The 24854-nt window shown below is 43.9% G+C and overlaps 1 protein-coding gene and 1 long non-coding RNA gene across 2 annotated transcripts; both read right to left on the bottom strand.

The window, feature by feature from the left end:
- Positions 1 to 1506: 1506 nt before the first annotated feature.
- Positions 1507 to 4660, bottom strand: FGF4 (fibroblast growth factor 4). The gene is made up of 4 exons (XM_050898300.1): positions 4357 to 4660; positions 3430 to 3533; positions 3064 to 3066; positions 1507 to 1683 (listed from the first exon to the last, which is right to left on the bottom strand). The coding sequence occupies exons 1-4, from the start codon at positions 4658 to 4660 to the stop codon at positions 1507 to 1509; spliced, it is 588 nt and encodes a 195-aa protein (XP_050754257.1).
- A 10329-nt stretch (positions 4661 to 14989) lies between these two features.
- On the bottom strand, positions 14990 to 24557 carry LOC127017077 (uncharacterized). The gene is made up of 3 exons (XR_007766537.1): positions 24292 to 24557; positions 17893 to 18102; positions 14990 to 17378 (listed from the first exon to the last, which is right to left on the bottom strand). It is a non-coding gene; the product is annotated as an uncharacterized LOC127017077 (long non-coding RNA).
- Between the last annotated feature and the right edge of the window lie 297 nt (positions 24558 to 24854).

Genomic DNA, 24854 nt, shown 5'->3' with positions numbered 1-24854 from the left:
CTTGCAAAATATATAAAGAAAAATATAGGGTTACTTGATGACGATATAGTACTGCAGCCTGACAGCTGTCTGCAAATATTTTCACCATGATTATCCTTACTAAAAGTAAACCACTGGGTAAAGATAGCTCAAACGTGACAAGGCTCAAATAGGATGCAACCACTCTATCCTGAATACTTTTGGCTACATATGGAAAAAACAGAGAGATTTGGGATTACGATTGTTCCCCCAGGCCCTCCTCCAGAACTGTAAGACCAAGCAGAAAAGCGTGTACCTTCCTTCCATGCAGATTTTGTTAGGAGACTGGCTTTGAGAGTTAGTGAGGTAGAAATTAATCAACTTTGTCAGGGAATGAGACAGAAAAAAGCAGCATATTTCTCCTTCCAAATACTGCACCAAAAATAATAAATAGTACAAAACAACCCCAATTCCTTGTAATTAATCTAAATTCTCTCTGTGGAGCTTGTGTTTTCTATGAACCAGCAAATGGTTTTGCCTTTTAAAAACTTATGAGTATTATAGAGTTTCACAAACTTTGAAAAATGAATGTAGTCTCCAAATGTGAAAGGGAATTTGATTTGAATAAAATATAATTCGTTCACGGTAGCGTGTTTCACAGTGCGCTCGTTGGGGGAGGGACAAACACATTTTTTTTAGCCTAATGCCGAGCAAACGTATCAAATACAGGCTTCCATTAAGGGCCACAAAAGATCGTATGCTCCTGTTTATCTAAATAGAGAAAAAAAACCCAAAACAATCCTGCTGAATTTATATAGGTGTTTAAGCCTCTCTACCGCCTGGCAGCTCTCCGAAGACGGACTGCAGGAAAGTTCAAAGTTCAGCACTGGCAGATCTAAAAACAGATTCGTGGGGTAGCTCTTCAGCACCGCGCTTTCTGTACCGAGGTAAACCGATACTGTTCCAATTAAATAGCAACGCCGCACAAAGGAGGTCAGGCATTGTGTGTGGCTCCGTGCTGGCATCCCACCCAGGCACCTCCGCCACCGCTCCTTCTCGGAGGCCAAGAGCTTCTTCGGGAGTCATGGGGGGTTTGGGAAACATGCAGAGGAGAATAAAGCCACCATAACAAACAAACAAACACACACACACACACGTGTACAACCATAGACACCGTACAACACACAAACAGTGCAAAACGTTGTAATATAGGAATTGAATTTCACCCGGTTTAGGACATGGAGTAGCAGCACACCTGTGATAACTTAGAAATGAATTAAATAAACCACAAAGCAGAAGTCTTCTACTGTTGCACCATGAAATGAAATACCTTGCGTTGGAGGTTTGTTTTGTTTTCAGACATTTAAAAAAAAAAAAAACGGAACTATAAATAAATTTTGTGGCAATATATACAGATTTAAATAATTAACTTAAATATCTTACACCTACTCTTGCATAAAACTCTCCAGTAAAAGTGCACCATGTTTCTTTTCCCCAAATGTGTTCTGTGTCTTCCCCTGGGCTGAGGTAGGTCTGAAGGGAGATGTCTCAGATTCTAGGAAGAAAATGTGTCACTGTCATTGTGGGAGATACTTTATTGCCTTTCTTTGTTCTTCCATTTTTGCTCAGGGCTATGTACATCCCGGGATAAATCCTGGATTCGTAAGCATTGTAGTTGTTTGGCAGGAGAATCTCTTTGAATTTGCACTCGTCATTGAAATGGGTCTGAAATGAAAAGGAAAGAATGAGAGGGAAGGAATTTTAAACATCAGGTGTGGAAACATTCTTGCTAGCAGGTGTAAAAGGTGTGCTGTGGGGAAATGTGCAGCTGACTCCCCCCCTCCTTAGTAATCTTTTGAAGTGGTCGCCCACATGAAGCTTCAAACAGGACTCAGGACTCAGAGGATCATTAAAGATGCTGTGTCCAGGCCAGGCATGTACACCTAAAGGTGGGAAGGGCACCCATAGCTATGTCCGCACTCTTTTGGGGGAGTGGCACATTTTAACAGAGCTGCAGTGGGGTAAAGTCCAAGCCCAATTCTGCTGCCCTGCTCATCAAATTGCTCAGTGGTTGTCCTACCAGCAATAAATTGCCTGAGAGGCTTCAGAAAAATCTGAATGCTAGCACTTTCTCACGTCACTTGAGGAGAAAGAGGCATTTTAAAGACACTCAGAGTGGACAGTATTTTAATTTTCTTTAGTTTTAAAATCGAAGGAAGGGTTTGGATAACTTATGTTAATGGATCAGGAAAACAGAGCTGACAAAAGGCACCCTTCCAGTGAAGAGGTTTCATTTGCAAGTAAGTACAAAGAGGGACAAGTGTTACAAGTGTGTTATCTGGAGAGTAACAAACGAACTCATCTCTTATTATTGGGCAAAAGCCTAGGGTTTTTTAAGAGAGGTCTCAGCCTTCCAAGCTGAACACTGCACTGGGAATTACTTTATCCAGGACACCAAAGCAGCAGTCTTCCTAAGAAATGATGCAAAGGGAGCTCTTGCACTTTGGTGACTGATTCTGCCTGGCTTTTATGTAAGTCAAAATCCTCTGTAACAGGACTGATGCCCCAGAAAATAATCCTGGGTGCTTCATGTCTTCATGTGAAAATGCCCTAGTTAACTTTGCCATAGTTTGGCTCTTCCTCAGCCCAAGTTTCTTCAAAACATACTTGAGAAACATGAAATAGAAAAGCCATGGGTAAGGAAGGAGACCCAGGAACATGGGTTTGAAATGATACTGGTCACAGTCACTTATACAGAGGTGAACTCAAAAGCAGGACAGCTCAACATGAGCAAAGACACGCACTGTTATTGTCCACCCCAAGTGTATTTTATAAGATGCCTCTATCTTTTCCAAAGAGTTAATGTAAAAAAAGAAAGATCTGTATTGTCTCCTAATAGGTCTGCTGCCTTATAAATATAAGACCAAACCTTGAGGATGCTGAACTGTCATGGGAACAGACTCTCTGATCAAGAGCATTAACAAAGAGTGATCAATAGGTATGTGACAGGCACTGATTCATCACATCATAAAGGGTCATTTGTGGCGGCCCGACGGATCACAAGTTCAAGTACCCTCTGAGAGATGGAGTGAGCAATTACCATACCTGCTTTATGCTATTTGTACTTAAATACAAGAAAGATACTGACTGAGGCTAGCCTGAGGTCTTGCCACACAAATGACTATTCTGTTGATCTGTGGTAGGCAAGATGGGTAGCCATGGTTGGGTGACTATGGTTTTTATGGGGGAACCACGGAAGTGTAATGCAAAAGAGTGGGTTTTACTTCAAAAGCTCAGTAAGCAGCATATGTGGGCAGCACACTTTCTGTTGGCAAGGCAGCAAGGGCTGCTCTGTGTTGCCTGACCCAGGAGGGGCAAGGACGGGGCTTGGGCAGCTTCTAGCACCATGCACACCTCTCACCCCAGCTGATCATGGTCCCCTCCCCAGGCACACAATTGGTGGCTACTTACAGATCCATAGAGTTTGCCTTTGCTATTCATGGCCACGAAGAGTCCACTTCTAACACCAAATATGCTCACCACTCCTCTTTCCACCGGGGAGATTTCCAGCAGACCTACAGAGGAGACACAGGAATCAGGGGGACAAAGGGCTGTGCCCTGAAGGAGTGTGTGATGTCACTGCTGCGTTCACCCAAAGGCTCCCATCCCCAGTGTGGTGTGGATCCCCATGCCCCAGCACTGCTGTAAGTGGCCGCAGAACCCCAGCCTCACACTCCACATGCTGCCCCATGCCCCATGCCCCATGCTGGGACCTCCCTTCTTTTAGCTAAGTATCTATTTTTACTTTGCCCCCAGGCATCCTCTTGTGTAGACGAGGTTAAAATAAGCCAGAGTGTGCTTGGGGCAAATGAAACATTTGTCATCATGCAGCTTATATCCCCCCTCCCGGATCTTATTGTTTCAGTTGGATATCAGAGTCATGGGGCCACGGGGTTAAGTCCCCAGCAGATGCTTTTCAAGTTTGGGGGAGAGCTGGGCTCTCCCCGGCCCCTGCTCAGAGTGGGCCGCCCACGGGACTGCGGACCCTCCAGATGTTGAGGCAACCCCGACACCTGATGCCTGCCGGCGGCAAGGGGACAGCAGGGCGCTGAGCAGCGCCGATGAGCTCCGCCGGAGCGCCCGATGAGCTCCACCGCCGCCCCGCTACCCCCGGCGCCCGCCGTCCTCGGGGGAGCCGAGGCGGGCAGCGCCGCGGTGCCCTGGGCGGGCGGACTTTTTAGGGGAGTTAGAGGTCCGCCATGCACCCACCCTCCTTTTGGCACATACCGCTCTCCGGGGCAGGTGAGCCGCTCCGCGCCCGCGGAACCGCCCTCAAGGGCGGTTCCGCGGGCGCGGAGCGGCTCACCTGCCCCGCCGCGGGGGTCGTCGCCGGCTTACTGTATCGATTCTCGCTGTGGATCCCATCGATGCGGCCATCAGGCAGGACCTGGATGTGGAAACCGATGCCCACGTTGCAGTAAAGGCGCCGCAACCGTTTGATGCCCAGGAGGTAGTCGCCGTCGCGGGCGGCGTCGCGGCGCTCGGCCGGGAGGCGAGCGACGGAGCGGGCGAAGAGAGCCGCGTCCCAGCGGCGCTGGCGGGGCCCGGCGGGGAGGCGACCCGGGGGCGGCCGGCCGCGTACCGCCCCCGGCCACAGCAGCCCCAGGAGCAGCGCCGGTAGCAGCGCCGCGGGGAGAGGCATCCCGGCTAACGGAGCGTAGCACACGGGCCGGCGGCCGGTCGCTCCGAAAATACGCTCGCCCCCCAGCTCCCAGTTTATAGTGAGGTCAAAGGGGGGGAGAAAAAAGGAAAACCAACAAAAAACAAAACAGAACAAAACAAAACAAAAAAAAAAGCCCAAACCAAAAAGCGAGGCGGGGGGGGGGGGAGGGAGGGAGCCCCGCGCTCAGTCCCCCGAGGATCTGCGGTTTCCCTGGGCTGGCTGCATGGAGAGGAAATCCCGGGAGCAAGAGCTTCTGAACTTGATCTCAACTCCAGGAGTCTTGTCTGAAGTGCTGATCTTCTTCTATAGCTGCTCAGCCATAGCGCTTTAGCCCTAGCCACGATATTTATATATCCATGTGCGTTGGTACCTATTACATCACCACCTACTGCTGTCTGCTGCAGCCCTCCGGTTTAGCTGAAAGTCAAATTATCACCCCTAGATGCTTAACAGCTCCGAAGCGTCTTGAAGGGAAAGGGTGAGCAGCACTGGTACTAAACAAGAGGGACAGCACAAACTTTTAAAAAGAAAAGGTCATATTTTGAGTTAATCACAGCAGCTTCCTCCTCTCTCTCTTCTTTCTTTTCCTTTCTTTCTTTTCCTTCCTTCCTCTTGCTTTCTTTCTTTTCTTTCTTTCTTTCTTTCTCTCTTTTTCTTTCTTTCTTTCTCTCTCTCTCTTCTTTCTTATTTTCTCTTTCTTTCTCTTTTCTTTCTCTTTTTGTCTTTCATAAGTGCTTACAAATGCTAATGCAGGACACAAAAATCAAAGAATGCCCAGCACACTTTCCCCCCAACACAATGTATGACTTTGTGGAAATCTGTGGAATTTCAGCTTTTGCTGTATCCAAGCGACACAGTTTACAGTTTGCTGGATGCAGAAAAATTCCCTTCATTAAAAGCCAAAATAGTTGTTGCATGGGAGGTTTAAGAAACGAAAAATGAAAGAACTTGCAAAAAAAAAAAAAAAACTAACAAAGGAAAGGGCCAAGGCTTTAATAAAGAGGAAAACATTTAAAGAGGCAACATGTGCTCAAAAGCGGTAATAAAGTTTTTGGTTCTAAATATCCCTTTAAGAAATCAGAAAGCACAGCATTGCTCGGGAGTACAAGACATGTGGAGCTCCCTCTTGGTCACTGTACTGATAGGGGCTGTAGTGACACGAGTTTATTCCTGAGCTTTAGAGGCTGCCCATTCATGCAAGTATTGCTGCGCTTTTTAATGGTACGATTATTTCCTACTCTTTTCTATGCATGCACTTACTTAGGTGTTGCTGTTGTGTCTTAACGGTGCAGTTGTTCTTAAGTAATTACTTCATTTGGTTTAAGTTCATGGAAATGAAGCTGAGTATTTAAAAGTAGGAAAAGTTTTGACCCCATCAGTCTAGAATTACTTTGTTTAGAGAAAATCCTGTATGTTTTGTCACCTCCCTTAGCTTAAGCCTCGGCCCTCCACAGGTTTTCAGAACCAACAGGTGAGGAGACATTAGGACAATTTTGGAAGGTCCTGAATTAATATGGAAGTGTGTGGGGGGGGAAGTGGTTTGTGACTCAAGTCCTTTATAGCCTGAGGACAGTTTAGTCTTTCACGCCAGTAAAGCTCTCCTGCTGTTCCAGCAAAGGATGCGAGAGAAAAGAGAATTGCCCCAAGCCAGATGACAGCTCACCTAGGTGCGAAAATCTCTGACCTTCGCTAAACCTAAGCAAACTTAGATGATGTGCTTTTATTTCTTCTTGTGAGGTGCATATACACAGTGTGTGTGCGTGTGTGTCTTTCTCTTGCTACACCTCTCAGGATGGAAAAGAGACTGCTGCTGCTTTGTGGGTGATTGCAATCTGGTGCTACAAAGCTAAAAGACTGCTAGGCGTAGTTTTGTCTCAATGTCGAACAAGTTAATTTCTGTGTGTGTGTTTAAAAACAGCAGAACTTAGATTTTTCTCCATGGAGGTTTACAGGCTGGTAAATCCATTGAGGTCAAATGCACAGACATTCACTATATTTCCGTTTGCGTCGGGTCCATCCAGACCCCTCTTACACCTGACAAGCCGGGTGGATCTGTTCTGGATGAAAGGGCCATGCATCAGGCGAAGGCCAGCGGCTCACGGGTTTGGAAACTGCCCTGCTCTGCAGGGGCTGTGCTGGACACCTTGTCCTTCCCCTGGGTCCTTAGAACAGCGTGATCCCACCTCACTTCAAAATCTGAATTATTTGCTGTTAGCAAACAACAGTGGATGAATTTGGGATTAAGTTTATTTACCCTCTGAAGGATAAGGCCAAGGAGTGGTGCTTCTGCCGACGTACCTACCCAGCAGCTTCCCTCCTGCAGCAGAAGTGTAGTCTAATGCCCACAGCTAATGGGTCAGGGCCAGGTCTGCTCAGCCTTACTGCCACTGACAGCGATAGTCCCTGACCCAAAAAACCATGAACTCTGAGGCCTGAGTCCTGTGAATGCAGAAGCACGTTAAAACGTGAAGTTAGGGATGTGCACTGGAGGCCCAGAGAGCTGTGATACCTTCATCCCTTTGGGACGTATGGAAATGGCTCCTAAAATGCCCTGTTAGGCTCTGAGTCCGTATTTGCAAGATCAGGTCCTAAATGGTTACACAGAGCATCCAGAACATCAAATTATGTTGCCACAATGTCACTGATGAATAAGGGATGCTTCTACAAGTTCATTCTTAAACTTGTTACAGAATTAAATGACAATTTTCCCATAAAGGCTTCAAATGAACCTTTCTGAGCAGAAAAGCAACAAGTTGCCAGCTAAGAATGAAACTATGAGGTTTGGTTTTGCTTTCAAATTTTATATATTCATGTGTGTGAGCTTGTGTGCAGTCCACCTATGAAACACCAGTCCTGATGCTTCAAAGCCCTCCGATCGTCGAGTTGTTCGTACTTGTGAAAAATACGTGGGGATGAAAGCAAAGCAGAACTGCAACATTTTCAGTTTGCACCAGGTGTAAATGAGAGGTGGAAGCCGCTGACCTTCGGGGTCTTCATGCTGCAACACAGACGTTTCCTGTTGGAAATTATTGTCACAGGAAACCATTAAAGCAGCATATTCCCTATGGAAGCCATGAAACTGTGTCAGCAAGGCTCTCCAACATGCCATCAACTTTCACGCAGTGAAGGAGAGCTGGGTGTCTCCTGATCATCCCATAATTAATTCTTCTGAATCTTCCATATCGTGCCATGCCCCACTGCTGTGTGTCCCCTACGCCTGGTGTCATAGACTCTTTCACAGTAATAATTTAAATATTAAAACAGGTAAAATGTCTTCATCTTTGTATTGGCTCTGTTCCCTAAGAAGCATATGTGGATGTCACAGTTCAGACAGCTCTGCTTTCCAAATTCCTCTAGGCTTAAAGTATAAAAAAGAAGAAAGGATTCACAGAATTCAGGTCCACACCCAGGTTCAAGCCCCATATCATGTATTCTGAAAGAAAAAGGGAAAAGAAGAAGGAATCTGGAATATCTTTACAACCTTTATGGAAATTATTCTGTAATTGCACTGGCACAGCAGTCATCCGAACTTGGCTATGTGTCTATATCTCTAAAGGGGTCTAGGTCCACAATTTAAAAATCAATTTCCATATTTATTAACCCCAGTAAATAGATGTAAATGACCCTGAAAGATATTGCTCGTGAGCTTTTCTGCTGAAGGCAAATATTGTACTGAGACCCTTTGATCTGGAAGGATGGGGAGTGGACTGGAAGGGGCATGGAGAAGTACATTGTTAGGAAAAAATCCCTTTCACCATGTTTGCGTGCTATGAAGACATGGTAAAAAAGCAAGCGCATACCCCAGCTCCCCCTTTGCATACGCCCCTTTTAATTATGATTATTTTGGAAGACAACTACCCAGCGATCTGCAGAAGGGACTCGCCTGAGAGAGCTTTCTCACGTTCACGTCTGGCTGCCTCTCTGTGCAAGCAGGGACAGTGGTCCCGGGAGAGGAGGCAGGCTGGAATGCAGCGCGGTGCTGGGGGCCCAAGCCCCGAATGGCCGGGGTCGCTGGGAGACCTTCGCCATCCAGGCCTCTGCTGCCTGCATAACACGCATACCCACACACAAGCTAGCGAGTCATATGCGCTCTTTTTTTTTTTTTTTTTCTCTTCTCTGTTTGCAGCTGGTCTATTTGATCTCTGTGTGCCCGGGCTGTTTGCTGTTGTGAGCGTCTTGCCGTGATCAAAACCTTATTATCTCGAGCGATGTTGTAGTGTTATATATTGGAAAAGGGCAGTGGAGTATAGCAGCAGGCAGCTACAATACTGGGCAGATAACAAAGGCACCAATAACCTCTCTCCAGTGTGTTTGGATTGATTCAGTGAGAGGACTGAACATCACTTTGCTTGTGATGGGTATGGACTTTTTCAACAGCTACTCCCTCTGCTGCTGGTGAGCTTGCGCAGTCGTACGTCTCTGTGTATCTCCATGTAAAGCAGAGATCAAGAGGACATGACTGCGTCCATCTGTGTGGCTCCTGTAGGTCTTCAGCAGCTTAGATGTTGCAATTCACACTTCCAGCTTGCGACCGTGCCGCTCATATACACCCACTGCTGCAGGGATGGGCGCCAAGGAGCTCGAACTGGAAGATCAAGCCACAGACATTTGACTTTCTGTGAACTGCATTCAGTGTCTTGGCAGCCTTTTTCTCAGCTTCTGTACTTGATTTGTTTGCTTTATTGCTTTTGAGCTGTAAGGTTGCTGTTCCTGCAACGTCAGCTCAAATGTGTGAGGTGGTGGTGTGGTGATAGTGACCCTCTGGGAGACCATTAGCCAAGCAACTTGATGTGGTCATGGCAAGCCATCTCCTTGTCCTGCTGGTCCTTGTCACTGACTGACGTATGAACAGCTCTCAGGTGAAGAAACATGTCCGGACAATCTATTATACCCTCTGCTTCTCACCCTGTTTCTGCAGGCTGCAGCTTTGCTCCATGCTTTTCTTTCACTATACATTCCCCACAGCAAAAATTCCCAACCTTCCTGTCACTACTGCTCCATATTTCCAGCAGTTCTCTTTGCTCCGTTGGCTTTTGCTCTGTTATCAGCTCTTTTTGCTGCATGTGCGTCCTGTTGTCCGCTACCGTCTTCCTTTTTCTGTAGCTGTTCTACTCTCTTCTCCATCCTCAGGACAAGATGGCAGGCTTACAGAAACAAATGTCCTTCACGGAAGTTACATTCATGGTAAAGGATGTCTAAACAACACCCAGACCTTAACTGCAGGGCTGAAGGATATGTCCTACCTGGTGGATCTTCTGCAGTCACCTTTATGGTGCCACTGCTTACCTGAACGTGTGAACTATGGCCGGCATGAAAATGAGCTTTGGGGAGCGATGTCATGAGAACCAGCTAAGGGATGAATTCTTAGCAGCCTTAAGTGGGATTTCTCTCTGATGTTGTGATTAGAATCAGTTCCTGAAGCTTTTCTGTGGGGTGCTGGGACAAGTGGAGAATGTGGAGGATGTGAGGACTCCTCAGGAATATCACTGGAGTTTGTATTATTGAAGAGCAGGACTCAGCGGGATGGGACAATGGAAATGTCCTGGGAAGTCATCGGTCAAGCCAGATCATTTTTGAGGGCAATCACGTCCCAGGGTCTTGTCATAGCCTCACAGCCCTCATCCTCATGAAGTTTGAACCGAAGTTTGGAAGGGAAGTCTGCTAAGAACCTAGATGGAGAAATATGTTCAGAGGGCTCCAGTTACTAACACAGGTCTTTTTTAGAAAACTTAGTTCCCAGTCAGGCTCATTCTTAGGCTAAAACTCACATGCTTATACTTTCATATTCATTGCTGACATTTCTGCATATGCTATTTTGTTCTTCCTTGTCCTGTATTCTTTTTACCTATTGAAATTATAAACACTTTAAAACTAAAAATACACATTTTTTTCCTTTTGTCAGATTATGGCACACATACTTTTGCTGATACATTACTTGACACTCTGCCAAACAAAACTGGTAAAAGGAAACATAATAGAAAATGAGTTTTGAGAATCAGGGTAAGTGTTTGTTAAGCTTATTTTTATTATTATTATTGTGGGAAATAGTAGCTTAAGCTAACTTTTTGTGTGAGAATGTTTTAGCTGACTTTGAATGTAACATAATTGGTTTACATGAGTCTGTTCAACATGTGGCCTCTCTTGTATGAATCATTTTTTACCAGTGGCTACTGTGAAGAAAACTGGCTGTTGTAAGCAAATGACGCGTATTGCTGAATTTTAAAACTTCCCAGCAAAGCACCACTTAAAATCTGTCAGAACATATATGGACACAGCTGTACAATTCATAACCTCTCCGAGCATGTAGAAGACGAGCTTTTCCAGTTGACCTTTAGTGTCACAACCGTGAAACAAACGGATGTCTCTTTTCCTTATTTACTCTTGGACTTTTCGTGGTGCTCATTACTGCAAGGTCTGAGTGCTCTGAGGAGGTAGTGGCCGTATCCTCAGAATACCTCCGTGAGCTGGATGTTGCTATCCTTCTTCCCAGCCCATTGCTCGCTGTGGCAGTGAGGGGCAGCTATGCTGCCGTCAGATGAGATGCCTTCACGTACGTCTGGGGTGGCAGAGGAGGATTCAAGACCAGAGAGGTTGTGGAAGATCTGTGTGATCTGTTGGGGCTGATGAACTACTGTGGTAAAGGTTCTCAAAGCCTGGTCTAGGCAAGTTGCTTTCCCAACATGGCACAGCATGCAGAGAACCTGCGATGTTGACTTTGACCCCCAGGCCAGGACAGCTGCCCGGGGCCAGCAGGACCACGGCACTCACCTGCACCAGGAGACATAGCTGGGCTCCTTTGATTTTGGATAAGCTCTGCACCTTATGGGCTGCGGAGGATGGGGGCCGGAACACAGACATCCTGAGACCTCTCCAAATACTCTTCTTTCCTAATAACCACCAGTGGTATTGGCAATGGCAAAAACTTTATCTTGCACTCTGCCGCACAGTGGCCCTGAAAACAGTTATAAAAACACAGTTTAACAGACAGCTCGCTCAGACAAGTACCCAGTTCAGCGCTACATTACGCCTGATGAAGTCAGCCAGAAACAACTGTACGGTTTGCTGGGTGAGTTTTTGAAAAGTAAACTGCAATCCACGAAGTATACACAGATAACAGCTCTAGAGCTTGAAGACCAACCAGCATGGAAGTTACTCATCAAATTCTGTGTTGCTTGAAGGTAGTGACAGCAGTAATATATTAGGTAGAATGTAATTTCTTCCCCTTCAAGGCATTTGGAAAGAAAAGCTAAGCAGCCAGATACATAGCTAAGAAGAGTATTGCAGAAGTGTGTAAAACAGGTTATCTGTCAACAGACGCGTCAGTCATCTGTCATCAGACATTAGAAGATTTGTCTTAGGTTTTGGCACATTCGTTATTCACTCTGTTTAATAACAGGCCTTATAGATTACAATGGGAGCCAGTTCTCACTCCAGGTTTGGATCACACAAGATATAAGTAAATAAGTTTTGGATGAATGATCCTTGCCCAGAAGAATCCCCTTGACACCAAGAAACCTGCAGAGATGGCATACTGCATTGCTTGATTTTTGACTTAATCATTTAATTCCTCTTGCCATTCAAGGCCCAGAGCGACTTCTTTCTAGTCAACCTTTTTAATGTTACCTCTGTTTCCCCTCCATCTTTCTCACTTCACTAATAAAGCTACAAGAGCTACAGTAACATCAGCATTACAGGAACAAATATATGCAGGTTAAAAAATAAACAAGCAAAAGAAAAGGACAGAGACTGCTTATCTCCTTTTCGACAATTGCTGGTACTGCTCTAAGAGTACATTTCTCGCAAGGTCTACTTTTGTTCCTGCAGATGAAAGAAGGAACAGGACTGGACTCTAAGTCAGTTTGTTCAATGAAGTCGCACAGTCTCCTTAGCTCTCAGCAATAAACATTCAGTTTATGATTTTTCTTCCATTTCAAAATATGTTTATATTTGGACCAAGAGAATGTACGGTTTCCATACTGCTAACATGCTCTGTGGGAAGAGGTCTCCAGGAAATTAGCGTAGATACTTACCTTGCTTAGGACTGCTTTTTGTTTTTAAGATGTGCAAAGAGTAAAATGCAAACTCGAAATGACCATTTTAAAGATTGTCTTGAGAAGAAAACAGGCTTAAACCAGGCAGACAACAACAACAGAATGAAGACTTTGGTATTCTTAATGGTTTCCCAGGACTAACCCATGATTCCCTCCATTGGTGGACTGGAAACCACTTGGAACTAAGCCAAGTCTCCTTCCTGAATATGTATGTCCTGCAAATGTTGAGTGTAATAGTGTGGTCATCTAAAATCTGTTAGCTGTCACAGGCAAGCAGAACATGTCCCACAGCTCCAACATTTTCACTTTGCTACTACCCACCTGGAATAATGGGTAAATTGTTGCATGAAAGACACTGAGCTAAACCCTATTCTCACTCATTTCTGTGTAAGTTCCTGAGATAATGGGATAAAACGAAAGAAGCTGAGTCTACAGAAAGTCCGATCCCTACCAGAAATATTGTTTTCATGTTCAGAGCACACCTATTCAGAATTATTATTTTGATATGAATCTCCACATACATTATTATTGATATTAACGGGAATGGAGGATGTACACGCGAGCTGTTGGAATCAGGGCAGTGGGATGGGAATGGTACATAACGAGGGGAGAACTCCCTGCCCAGGGAATTCAGACAGTGCTGTGCAGTCACTGCTATGCTATTTGCCACGTGCTATATACAGTCACAAAATATTCCACTCAGTCAGAGACATGGCCAGAAAAAGCCCTGCGAACCCCAAAGTCTTGCAGTCTTATAATAACCACTGAAGCACGCCCTCCGCCACAAAAGGAGCACAGCAGAGCTCCTGTTGACCCACATGGGACAAGCTGTATGCAATTTATTCCAGTATGTAAAGAACCAGGCAAAATCAGAGGGGCTGCTTTCAGTACATCCATGGCCATTTAGCATTGCTCTGGAACTGCAAAACAAACATTTTTGGCTACCTTAATGAAACTTCATAATGCTGGGATGAGGTATTATAAAATTATCTGGAGTTTTCCAGATAATATCCATTTATTTCAGTGGATAAAAACTAAATTTGGGTACCTGAAAAAGGATTCTGTCATTTAAAAAAATCCTTTAAAAATTCATCTGTCTTCCTCTCCCCCCTCCTTCCACTTTTTAATTTGTAAATTTATATCCCTGAGAATTGTTGGACCAGCATACTAGGAGGCTGCTTGTCACTTGAAGTTAAAATGCAGGATCTCAGAAAAATAAAAAGCATCAGAGTCTTTATGAGTGCTTCTTGGATTGGAAGACAAAGGAACCTAATGATGACACAATAGTCCTTACAGTAAAATGCCATTCCTATTGTCTATAACACTATACATATTATTATTATCATTCCCATTATTATTTTTCTGAAAAAAATCAGGCTAAGACTTCAGTTACAATCAAACAACAAACAAGCCAAAACAGCAAACACAATAAGCTGATGACTGACTTGTCTTGCAAAATGCTCAGGCAGCTGCTAGTTTTCAATACTGTTCTACATGCTGTAATTACAAATTATTGCAGTCAGGTCATTTTCGTTTAGTCTTTATTGGCCAACACCAGCATAGCAACCTGGGTGAACGGTACCTATCTATTTGTGTATTGATTTTAAGAAGAGGATGCGGCAGGTCATGCCTTGACCCACACAAGAAGAGCAGCTGCAGAAGGAGCTGAAGCTGGTCAAGACATTATGCCAGGACCGCCGGGAACTAGAGCACCGTGTCAAACCAGAGCCACCCTTGGAAAGATCGAACCAGTCAACTGAGGGAGCCCAGGGAAGGTGGGTGTTTGTTGGTGCTGACTCTACCTTATGCTAAGAGGCTAGATGGAAAGCCTGGCTCGGTAGCCTTTTTCATGGAGTGCTGGACTGCGCCCCAATAAAAATCCCACTGGCTGGGGACTGGAAGGTATTGGAGGGAGCGAGAGCCAGGGAGACCTCAAAGCTACCCTGTTTGTTTGCCTGGAAGTCCCCACTGAACTGCTGCCAAAACGATTTAATAAGAATGTTATTTTTGGTGGTAGTGACAGTTTTCACAATCAGTATTTGCAAAGGCAAGCAGTATCATCCGTAACAAATGTATTGCAGTTTGGGCATGTGTTACACCTGCAGTCAGGTCTCCTCTTTTCCTTTCCCTCTAAAACTCCCCTGCTCTTTCTCACACTGGCTGGGGCCACTGCTAGGGAGCTGGGAGGACAAAGGAGAGGAGGGAAAAGAATTGTACTGGCAAGTGTTGTTCTACGTTAGGTTTTTACAGAGCTTAGAAATTTTCTCCCCCACAGTAGTTTATCTGTTTCCCAGCAGGAAAATTATGGCGTGTAAATAAAAAAAGCTACCCCAAAACTCCCTTCTGTAGCAGCTTTGGTGCAAGTGCCATCATAATTCAGAATCACGGGAACAGATCTTGTACACTGTTGTAGTTTATTATTTAAGAGCGGTAAATTGCCATTGTTCTTTACTGAGCCTGAGGGGTGGTTTGCAAGCCATTCTCCTGCTTCATGGTGCTTTCAACTCAGCACGAACACAGGCTGCGGAGTTAGCTCCCAAATACATCAGATCATGATTTGATGACGTTGGCAAAGTGGCTTCAGGAACTCTTCCCTTTTGGGGCTGCAACTGTTTGTACCGAATGCCCTGCTGTGGTACTACCCCTGCTCCTTCAGGGCTTCAGCACTTCCATCACCAACACCATACTCATTTATGACAAAGTTGTGTATTACTATATATTATTTAAGCTTCTGTGATGATTAGGGGTAAGAGAAAGACACGTCCATTAGCTGCAGAGGGGAACATACAGAACATGAGCCTTTGCTCATGGACTAACCCTATACTGCTGGAGGAGCTGCAATACCTCAGCAGAGAGCTTATAAGAAATCAGCCAGACATGTTTAAACAGCAATTTGGAATCACCAAATACTTGCCAAATATATCTCGCTGTTGTTATAGTATAAATATAATTATTGCTATTATTAGTAGTAGCAATAGTTACTATTACTGGTTATTATTAGTCATAATTTTTACTGTGGTACCACTTAGGAATTCCCTTAGTAGACCGGAGTGCCATTGCAATATGCACTGTAACGCTGTTACCATGACAATTTTTCTCTGTTTGCCAGTGTGTTTTGGCTAGAGAGCCAGCTGTTGACTAGCTGTGCTCCAAGTTGCCGAGCAATAAATCCCAAACCAAATTCATGACCAGATTTCTGCTCCAAGTCTCAACCTTGTGACTTGCCACGTAGGCTGCTTTGCAACTCCACCTGACTTCAAGTCACTCTGCAGAAACACCGCTCTCTCACTGAAACAAGTGGCTCCTAAGTCAAGTTTTTGAAAATATAGGTTGCATACTCATTCATACCGGTAAGCAGAGGCGATGCTGCTGGTGAGATTGACAATGCAGAAAGTATTTGTGGAAGGCTCTGGGGAAACAAGGGAAGATGAGAGTGATTTCTGTGCAATGCAAGAGAAAAAGCTTTTAGATGCGCATTATATTAAGAAAAAGGCATTTAACTAAGCAGGATGAGACAAACTTTGTGAAGTGTCAATCGTTTCTTATAGATGAGGAGATTTCCCTGACAGATTGTCAGTCTCGAGAGATCCACAAACTATTGGCCTTGCTTTCAGCTTGATGTTGAATGTACTAATGTTGTTAATCCTTCGATACAGTCATATGACTTTTTTTCCTTCTTGTAGCAACACGTGAAATTGGTCACTGTGCATAGAGAATGAATTTCACTGTGGGGTTCACTCACAAATGATGTTCCCTTTAAAATTTTCGTAGCCTTCCGGACAGAGGTACATGTCAGACACTGAGCAAGAAGTGCATCAGAGGTGTGTGGGGAGTCCCCAGGTGCTCACAAAGACCCTGGTGATTCGGCTGCCCCAGGACCGCTGGGGTGATACAACCCTGTTGTCACCAGGACTGCAAGCCATTAGCATCTGAGGGCTGTTGGGTAAAGCCACGGTATGTGAACTAATGGTCCCAAACCATTACCTACCGAGTTGAAATCCTTATCACAAAAGCACTATGGTTGTGATTTGCATCTCTCCAGTGTGTGGGTTCAGTAACTTTTCCATCTGTCATTACCAGTAATCTCTCCTTGTAATCTTCCTAGTACCTCTGTGTCACCAATATCCCCACTATAGGTGTTGTGTTTTCTAATGGTCCACTTAGCACATTCAGAAGTCTTCCATGCTCACACTATTGTTTGATTATGTCTTTTAGGGTTAAGATCTGATCAGTGTATGTACACCCTCTTCTGAAGCTAAACTGACTTTCCTTAAGCCTACTATTCAGCTGTGCCTGCTTTCTTGTTCACAGGCACTCAAGCAAATGTATTCTCAAACACAGCAAACAGCCTAATGCCTCTTGAGTTTTATATTCCTTCCTGCCACCTCCTTTTCTTTTTCTTCAGCTTGCTGTAATCACATCTGAATACCAGGGACAGGTCCTTCCGCAGCTTTAAAAAGTGCTGGGAATACCTGACGCTGTCCCACGGGTGACACCTTTGTTGTCAGTGCAGCCAGGAGGATGCGATGCTTTGGGACAGCCATCCATGTGTCACACCGAGGGCTGGATCCAAGGAGCAATGACATCTGTGGGGCCACCGCACTCTCCTCGATGGCTTTCAGTCTCGATCCTTGTGCTTGGCACCCCTGTTGATTGATTTTTTTTTTTTAAATTCCCCAGCATAGATTACCAATGCTCTTTTCAACAGGTTTCCACTCTCACTTCTAGCTTCTCACCTAAAGTCCTGAGTTTTCCTGTCTCCCTCTTCAATAAGATCAACTTTTGAGAGACGAGCTGTTCTGACAGGTTTCTGACTCTGTTTGTGTGGAGGTGCGGGGCCATGTGAGTTTGTGACCTCCTGCATCTGTCACTCACCTTCCAAAGCACAGCTTCAGAGATAGGTCTCTGAAAGGATCTGTTTAGAAATATTGCTGAATTAAAAGTACACCTGAAACTTGGTGTTAGGTTCTAGTTTAACGCGTACTCAGCCTTTATTCAGGCTAATCACAAAATTGATCTGCTCTTCACACTACACTCTCTTCATGTTAAGTGAACTTTTGTCCTTGATGAGAGTTTATCTGATTAAACACTGATAAAGGTGTGCCATGATACAGGCAGGCAAAATATTGCGTTTAAAAGAAGATGAGCATTCAGACTTACCTGTTGTGATCAAATGGAAATAGCGAGCCTTAGTTTCCTCCTTTGGGCAGCTTGGCAGTAGCTTTCTGAGAACACTCTCCATCTCTGGCAAAAGGCTCTCAAAACTTACAGGTGTAGTGGCCAATCTCCAGAGAAAGGCTGAAATTAAGTTAGGTCTTCTTGAAACAAATGCCCAGTTACTTCTTGCCAAATATGCCGGTGTTACTGGTACTGCAAGAAAAAGATAACAAGGAAAACAAATATGGTTTTATTAATTCTCTTACATTTCTGTATTGTTCAAACGCTGCAGATGGTATCGTGTGAGGCATCACACAAACATGCAGTGTAAGACACTGATCTGAACAGCTCATCAGCTTGGTTAGTGCTGATGTAAAATAGCCGTACTGCACACTTATAACAAAGTAGTCCTACTCGTGATAAAAGTAAAACCCATTATAAATAAAAAATCCAAAAGTTATTTACGCCAATCACAATAGTATTTGTGCCTTGGCATTTTAGTGATCAAATCTGTATTTGATTAATTAAATAAAATTAAGTAAAAAAATTTCTTTCACTAATAAGTGATTGATATCATGTTTAGTAAAAGTCTCTCAGGATCATGAGGAAAATCTGTGACGTTTTATTTCTGCTAGAAATCCATGTAACCATTAGGGCTCCCAGCTCAGGTTCCAGGGAGACATCTTTCTTCCATTGCATTTTTCTCTGTTCCTTCTGTGCCAACTCTTATAAAACAAGATACCATAGGATTTAATTCTAAAAATCTAATATTACTGCCTTGTGGTGAACTGAATGCTACAGATTCCTTCTTGATAATACTGTCTCATGGGATTCCTGTGTGGTAACAGAATCTCCTGGGATTCCTGCCTGGTAACCATATCTCGCTGGACTTTGGTAGTATTTCTCCCATTGGATAACCCCAGCCCCACCAAATAAGCAGTCATAAACCTTACGCTCTCATTATTTTACATGACATTATTTTACTAATGTCGGATCCTGCACTGTTTAAATCAGTGAGGTGTTTTTTCCCCACTGATTTTCACTAAGTTAGAATCAGGGCTCCAAGAGAAAAGAATATAATGGAATATTTTATTTGTTTGACAAGGATAACATGAAGAAATACTTTAAAAGTAGCAATAATGGAAATATTTCATGGCTGGTTTATCTACATACTGTTATTCAACTCCTGCAGGACTTGCACTTAGTCTTTAACCATACATGGACTAGAAAGCTTTTTGTTGTTCTGAAAGTGAGATATTGTAAGAGTTCTTCCTCTTCATGCCAGTGAGAGAAATCACAACTGAATATTTTCAAAAGGAATATACCGAACAGTTCTTGAGAGAAGTTTTCAGTGAATGCCTCTGCTGCTCAGATCAGCAATAAACCAACAGCCATAAATCACCTATTATTCTGCTTGGTTTTATTGTACCCCAAAGGCTCACTAAAATATCAGAACCCCATTGCAGCAGATACTGCACCCTTAAATAATGAAGAGAGCAATCCAGCCTTTCTGTTCTTAGCCACTCCCTCTACCCAGTTGTTCATAGCAAATTGACAGGGGATAAAATTATTCCAAAAAGCCCACAGAATTTTGTTTCTTACAGTCCTGCCCAGTATCTCCAGACGCTTTTCCAGCTTCTCCCAGGATGTGGAGTCACTCTGGGAAGCAGCAGTTAATCCACTTGCAGGGTAACTCTGGCATGAGAGGCTGGCCCCTGCGGTTGCACATTTCCCAGGGTTCAGACCTGTTTCATCAACCTGTAAAGCTGAAAGTGGTTCAGGAGAGGTCTGCCCTGGTTCGCCCCATGAGATTTCCAGGCTCAAAAGTTTTGGCTTGAGCTTTCCTTTGACTTAACGTTTCTAATGGCCCACTTTTGAGAAGATGATGGGATTTTTATGGTTGGGCAATCACCTTGATGGAGGGATTGCTGCTGAGCTTAGAGCCAGCCTTGCTCATGGGAGAGCAATTTCATAGTGTTGTCATATTGCCATGATACACCTCTTGGAGAACTCAGCCCTAACAACGTAGGTCAAATAAAACGGTGATGGGCCCTGCGAAGAATGATTTAGTAAGCTTTGTGTCACTAAGCTCTAGATGTACCAACAGACATCAGGATAGGTCTTGACTACTGTCTTCCTGGCACAGGGTGGCTTTAGCAGAGCTCTGACCCGCTGAAGCTCTGGCTCAGTAAGAGAAGGAAAGTTGGAAACCCAGACACTGCTAGGGCTTGAAGCACAATGAAGGCACCTGAAGGATATAAATGTTAGAGATGAAAGAAGGTAAGCAGGCAACACCTTCTATTAAAGCACTGTATCTCCTGCCGCATGTACAGACAAAAAAATGGACATATGCCATTTTTCCTTTTCACAGCTGTCTTTCAGTCCAAATATAACACTCACAACTCCCAATCTTACAGCTGTTCTGAGCCCTTTTTTGAATCCAGACCGTGCTTCAACACCAGCTTTTCTTTGGTCTTGATCAAGTCATTAAACCTCATAACTCTTGGAGATACAAGTATCTGTGATAACAATCCCTGACTACTTCATGTTATTTTTGAGAGGATCAATAAAGCGTCTGAAGCACTTTCTGATATGATTGATGCACCTGATACCAGATCTGCCAAGACACCTTTATCCCTAAACCCTTGAATTTCCATGGTGTTTCAATGGTTCGTACCATCCAAATTAGCAGGCGGATAAGCAAGTGAAAGGCATTGAGGAGCTTCTGTGGCTTTGGTCCTGGCTGGCACTTTGGTACCCTCTGCGATGACTAGCAGGGCTGTATGTTCTGGCTATTGCTATAGGGCGTGATAAACAGGAACGGTGTCAGATTAGGGTCTGCATCTCTGCTCTGTTGCCTTTTAGGGTACAACTTGCTGCTTGGACAATGAATTGCAAGAACTGTGTTGGAGACTTGTGGAAATATCCACAGGCAGCCCGGACAACGAAAACAGGAAAAACAAAACACTTCTTACCAGGGGGCTTTTGACAGCCTCTTAAGGGGGCATTCATGACTTTCTTGTGAGTCACCACCCCAAAAATACTGTAAGTGCTATTCGTTCAGCGGGGCTAGCAGTGCAAGCTGGAAACAATCTAGGGAACTCTCATCTTCAGGTCAGCGGGGGCTGGCAGCACGGTCACTCTCTCCCTGGGAACGAAGGGCGAGACGAGAAAAAGCACGGCTTCGAAATTGCTCTCGTGCATGCTGTGGCTGGGGACTGGCACTGCAGAAAGAGAAGGGTTTATTTGCTACCCAGAAGCAGAGCTGTGGATCCCCTTTGCAGCTCTCGTGAGAACCAGGATGATTTTTTTGTGTGTGTGCTTGACAGATGATTACGGCTAGAAAGGTTTATGTAAAAGTGGAAGAAAAAGAGAAGGTGCAGAGCTTGGGGGACACGCATGAAAATTCCTGCCATCTCACCCCGCTGCTTCTTCTTCTGCTTGGAAGGGTCAGAGAGCAACTTTGGTGTTTATCCCATTTATAGCCCGCAGGACCTTCTTAGGGCCTGAAGCCCTCCTGCTATAAAAATAGGGGAGAATCCATAAAAGCAGCAGCATCTCATATATAGCACAAATCTTTTCTTACAAGACAGGCAAGAAGCTAAATGCCTTAACTTAGAAGTTCACTGAGTTATTTTTTGTATGTTGCAGCTAACAACACAGAACATGGACTCCTGATTGAATACCAAGGCAGTAAATCAATGGAGGGTCTTTGCTACCGTTCATGAAATGCTCCAGCTGTGCTCCTAAGGATTATAATGTCAACAGAACTCTTGATTTGAATCACAGCCTTGCCTTCACTCAGGGGCCATATATTAGTCTTGAAAAGCAGACAGAGTTTCATCGCTTAAAGAAAAAAAAAAAAAGAGAATCGCTGAGCTGAAAATAAAATGGTGATGTAGGGGAGGAACACTGCAATGCAACCAAAGGAGACACTTGGCAAATTTCAGCAAAAACCTCCAGAAATTTGAATGTTAAGATATTTCTTCACCTTTGTTTCATATAAGTTTCACAAGTCCAATTTAATTTTTCCTAATATGTTTAGGCAGTGCTTAGTCACCTGATTAAGTGCTCAGCTGGTGTGACTCCTCACAGCTTCACCAAAGCCAGTACAGCAATGCCAACTGACTACAGCCAAGGATCCGGTCCTTACTCAGAGTATGATATATATCAGGAATCCCAGGAAGGAAGACACAGATCATTTTAGACACAGGTAGATTTGTCTGGAGGACAAATATGTTTCTGAATATCACTTGTGGTTATGCTTCTGCTTTAGAGCATGAACTAATCAGTGAAGACTAGACTGTATTCCATCAAGCTGGATTCCTGAAAGCTGTGTAAAAGGTGTAGTTTTGCCTTAGCAAACCACTTGAAGTTTCCCAGGAATCTTTTGACATTTAGCAGGTGTTCTCTTGCAATGATTGTAATAAATCTTAACAACCCACTTGCAACCAGACAAAAAAAAGGCTGAAGACTCTCCTAATGATGACCTTGAAGTCGTTGACGAGGTCACAGTGGTAGTGTCATACTGCAGTTTGCACATGTTCTTACTTTTTTATTCCTATAGGAATCAGCTGCTGCCAAAGTACACATGATACAAACTAGAATCTTGATTATCCAAAGCTCAGTCATAGTCTGTTTCCTATAATACAGTTCTATCTCTGGTATTTATTGCTTACATTAAAAAGTATCTCAGTTATTCAAAACCTTGGTTACTCAAATTCAGTAATTGGACCCATTAAATCAATTTGCAATTAATTCAGCTGGCCCAAAACCATTTCCCCTCTCATAACTGTACTGAAGCTATGCAAAAGTTTGCATAAAACTATTCAAAAAGGGAAAGACCTAGCTTTACTTTGAATACTTTTGTTGAAAGCAAAAAGGAGGAAGAGATCTTACCAAGCCCTAATAGTCCTGGACTTTGGGCGGGTTTATATCTTTGCAGGAGCAAGAAAACTGGCCATCCTTCCTCTCTAAAATGTAGAATTAATTGAAAATGGGCTTTTCACTAGCACCAAGGTTGAACAGTAGCTCAAATACAACGGGGTTGGAGAGTTGAGCCAAGTTCCTGAAATACAATACTAGTTTCTACTGCACTGACTCTTGCAAAGTCACGATACCCAGTGAGGATGATAGCAGCCTGTTTCCTGGCTTGGCATTTTGTTTATTTTGCTTCCCCTCTACCACACATGAAGCCTGCGCAGAGCTGCACCAGCTCGTGCTCCCTCTGCCATCTGCAGGACTGCGCTCAGGGCTCATGCCCGCAGCTGCCACGATGGGTGAGTGATTGGTATCAGACTCTACGACAGCCTTCATGCATGAGTCTCATCTCATTGTTTCCTTGCGTAACATGAACTTCTCTTCTCATGGGGTCTCCAAGTACAAATATACATGTGCCACCAAAGTTGCATACACAATTTTACAACTGTTAAAAGTATTACTGGTTTGCCGTCACAAACAGTCTAGCCAAATAGAAAGCATGAGTTTGTTTCAGAAATAAGTGAACTTGAAGTATCACATCTGCAAGTAAATGATGTCATTGGTGTGAAAATATGCATTTTGTTCGTCTCAGATGAAGTGCTTTATTCCTGGAAACCTGTGCAGAATAAAAACCCACAGGCCTTCACCTGGCAGGGTTCTCCAGGGCAGTTTTCCAAACTGATTCTGTTTCTTCTTTCCCCCTGCCTGTTTTCTTCTATCAGTCTCACAGAGGGAACAGCACCACAATAGCAGCTCAAGGTGTAAAAGTGTTTTTCTTATCTCTCTTTGCATTTTAATCTGTCCGTGTCTCCTTTCTGATTCTGCTCTATCAAGGTTGCATGGAAGAGATGCACAAAGTGTCCTTCAGTCTTTCCACAGCTTTTTGACCAAATACTTCATTATTTTCTAAAGAAAGTTTTCTTCCTTTGTTTAACCATACATGTTCTTTACATGGGCCATAACCTAGATTTGCTCCAAAACTTACCAAGAAAGGAAACTCTTGCCTACCTTTCTAATTCACCTCCAAAATTGGAACCTTGTTCCAATATTCAAACACCAGAATATTTCACACATAAACTTTAAGTTGTATTCTTTTATAAGTATTTATTTGTTTTATAAGAATCTTATTGTTCCATAAAGTTAGAGTTTTTCATCTCACTACAGATGCCACAGGAAATTGATACAAAAAAATATAGCAGTACAGATAAGAACTTTTTTTAAATTTAAATTTTCTGTTGAGAAGTTGGATGGAGTGTTTGGCTTATGTCATGAGACAGCACCATTGCAAAAAATCATAGTTTTTTTATATGAATTTTTTAAAATCAGAAAAGCTTTCTTATTTTTCATTCTTGGTAGAGAAGCCAAAACTTGTTAGAATTTAAAACCAGAAGCAGTATTAAGTCTACATTAAAGTAATCTTACCTTGCATTGAGCTATTGGGCGGAGTCCATCCTCATCCTTTAGGAAAAGGTATTAGAAGAAAGCTAGATTGGATTCCTTCCTCTTAGGAAGTACTCACATGCTATTAAACCTGATCAAATTCCAGTTCCTTATTGCCCTGCCCCAAAATATCTCTGCATAGTCACAAACCCAAATAGCTACAAAATGAAACCTAGGCCCCAAGTTCAACCACTGTTACCCCTCTTTCCAGCAGCTGAAACCTTATATTTGCCTGCAGATAGGTTTCAGAAGCAAACAAGTTGTTGAGTTCACCACAGCCCTTTGAAGAGACACTGCAAGCAGAGGTAACACGTCTTTTATGGGGATTAACAAGGAAGGAGTTGTTTCTGGCCAGAAGATGGTCAACAGCTGCCTTCCTTGGGCACACATGTAGGGAATTAATGAAGCTGTGCCCCACGCAGGCTCTAAGAGAGGTGTGCTGGAGCACCCGGGGCTTTCTTCTGGCTCAGGGGGCTCTTTCTGAAGGGTGGTGGGGTTTCTCTGAGATCATTCTGGGGGTGGATCACTAGGCTGCTTGTGTGCTT

Source organism: Gymnogyps californianus, chromosome 5, assembly GCF_018139145.2.
Source record: "Gymnogyps californianus isolate 813 chromosome 5, ASM1813914v2, whole genome shotgun sequence".
Taxonomy (NCBI): Eukaryota; Metazoa; Chordata; class Aves; order Accipitriformes; family Cathartidae; genus Gymnogyps; species Gymnogyps californianus.
The sequence above is the reverse complement of the archived record's forward strand: the minus strand, read 5'-3'. Positions and strand labels throughout refer to the sequence as shown.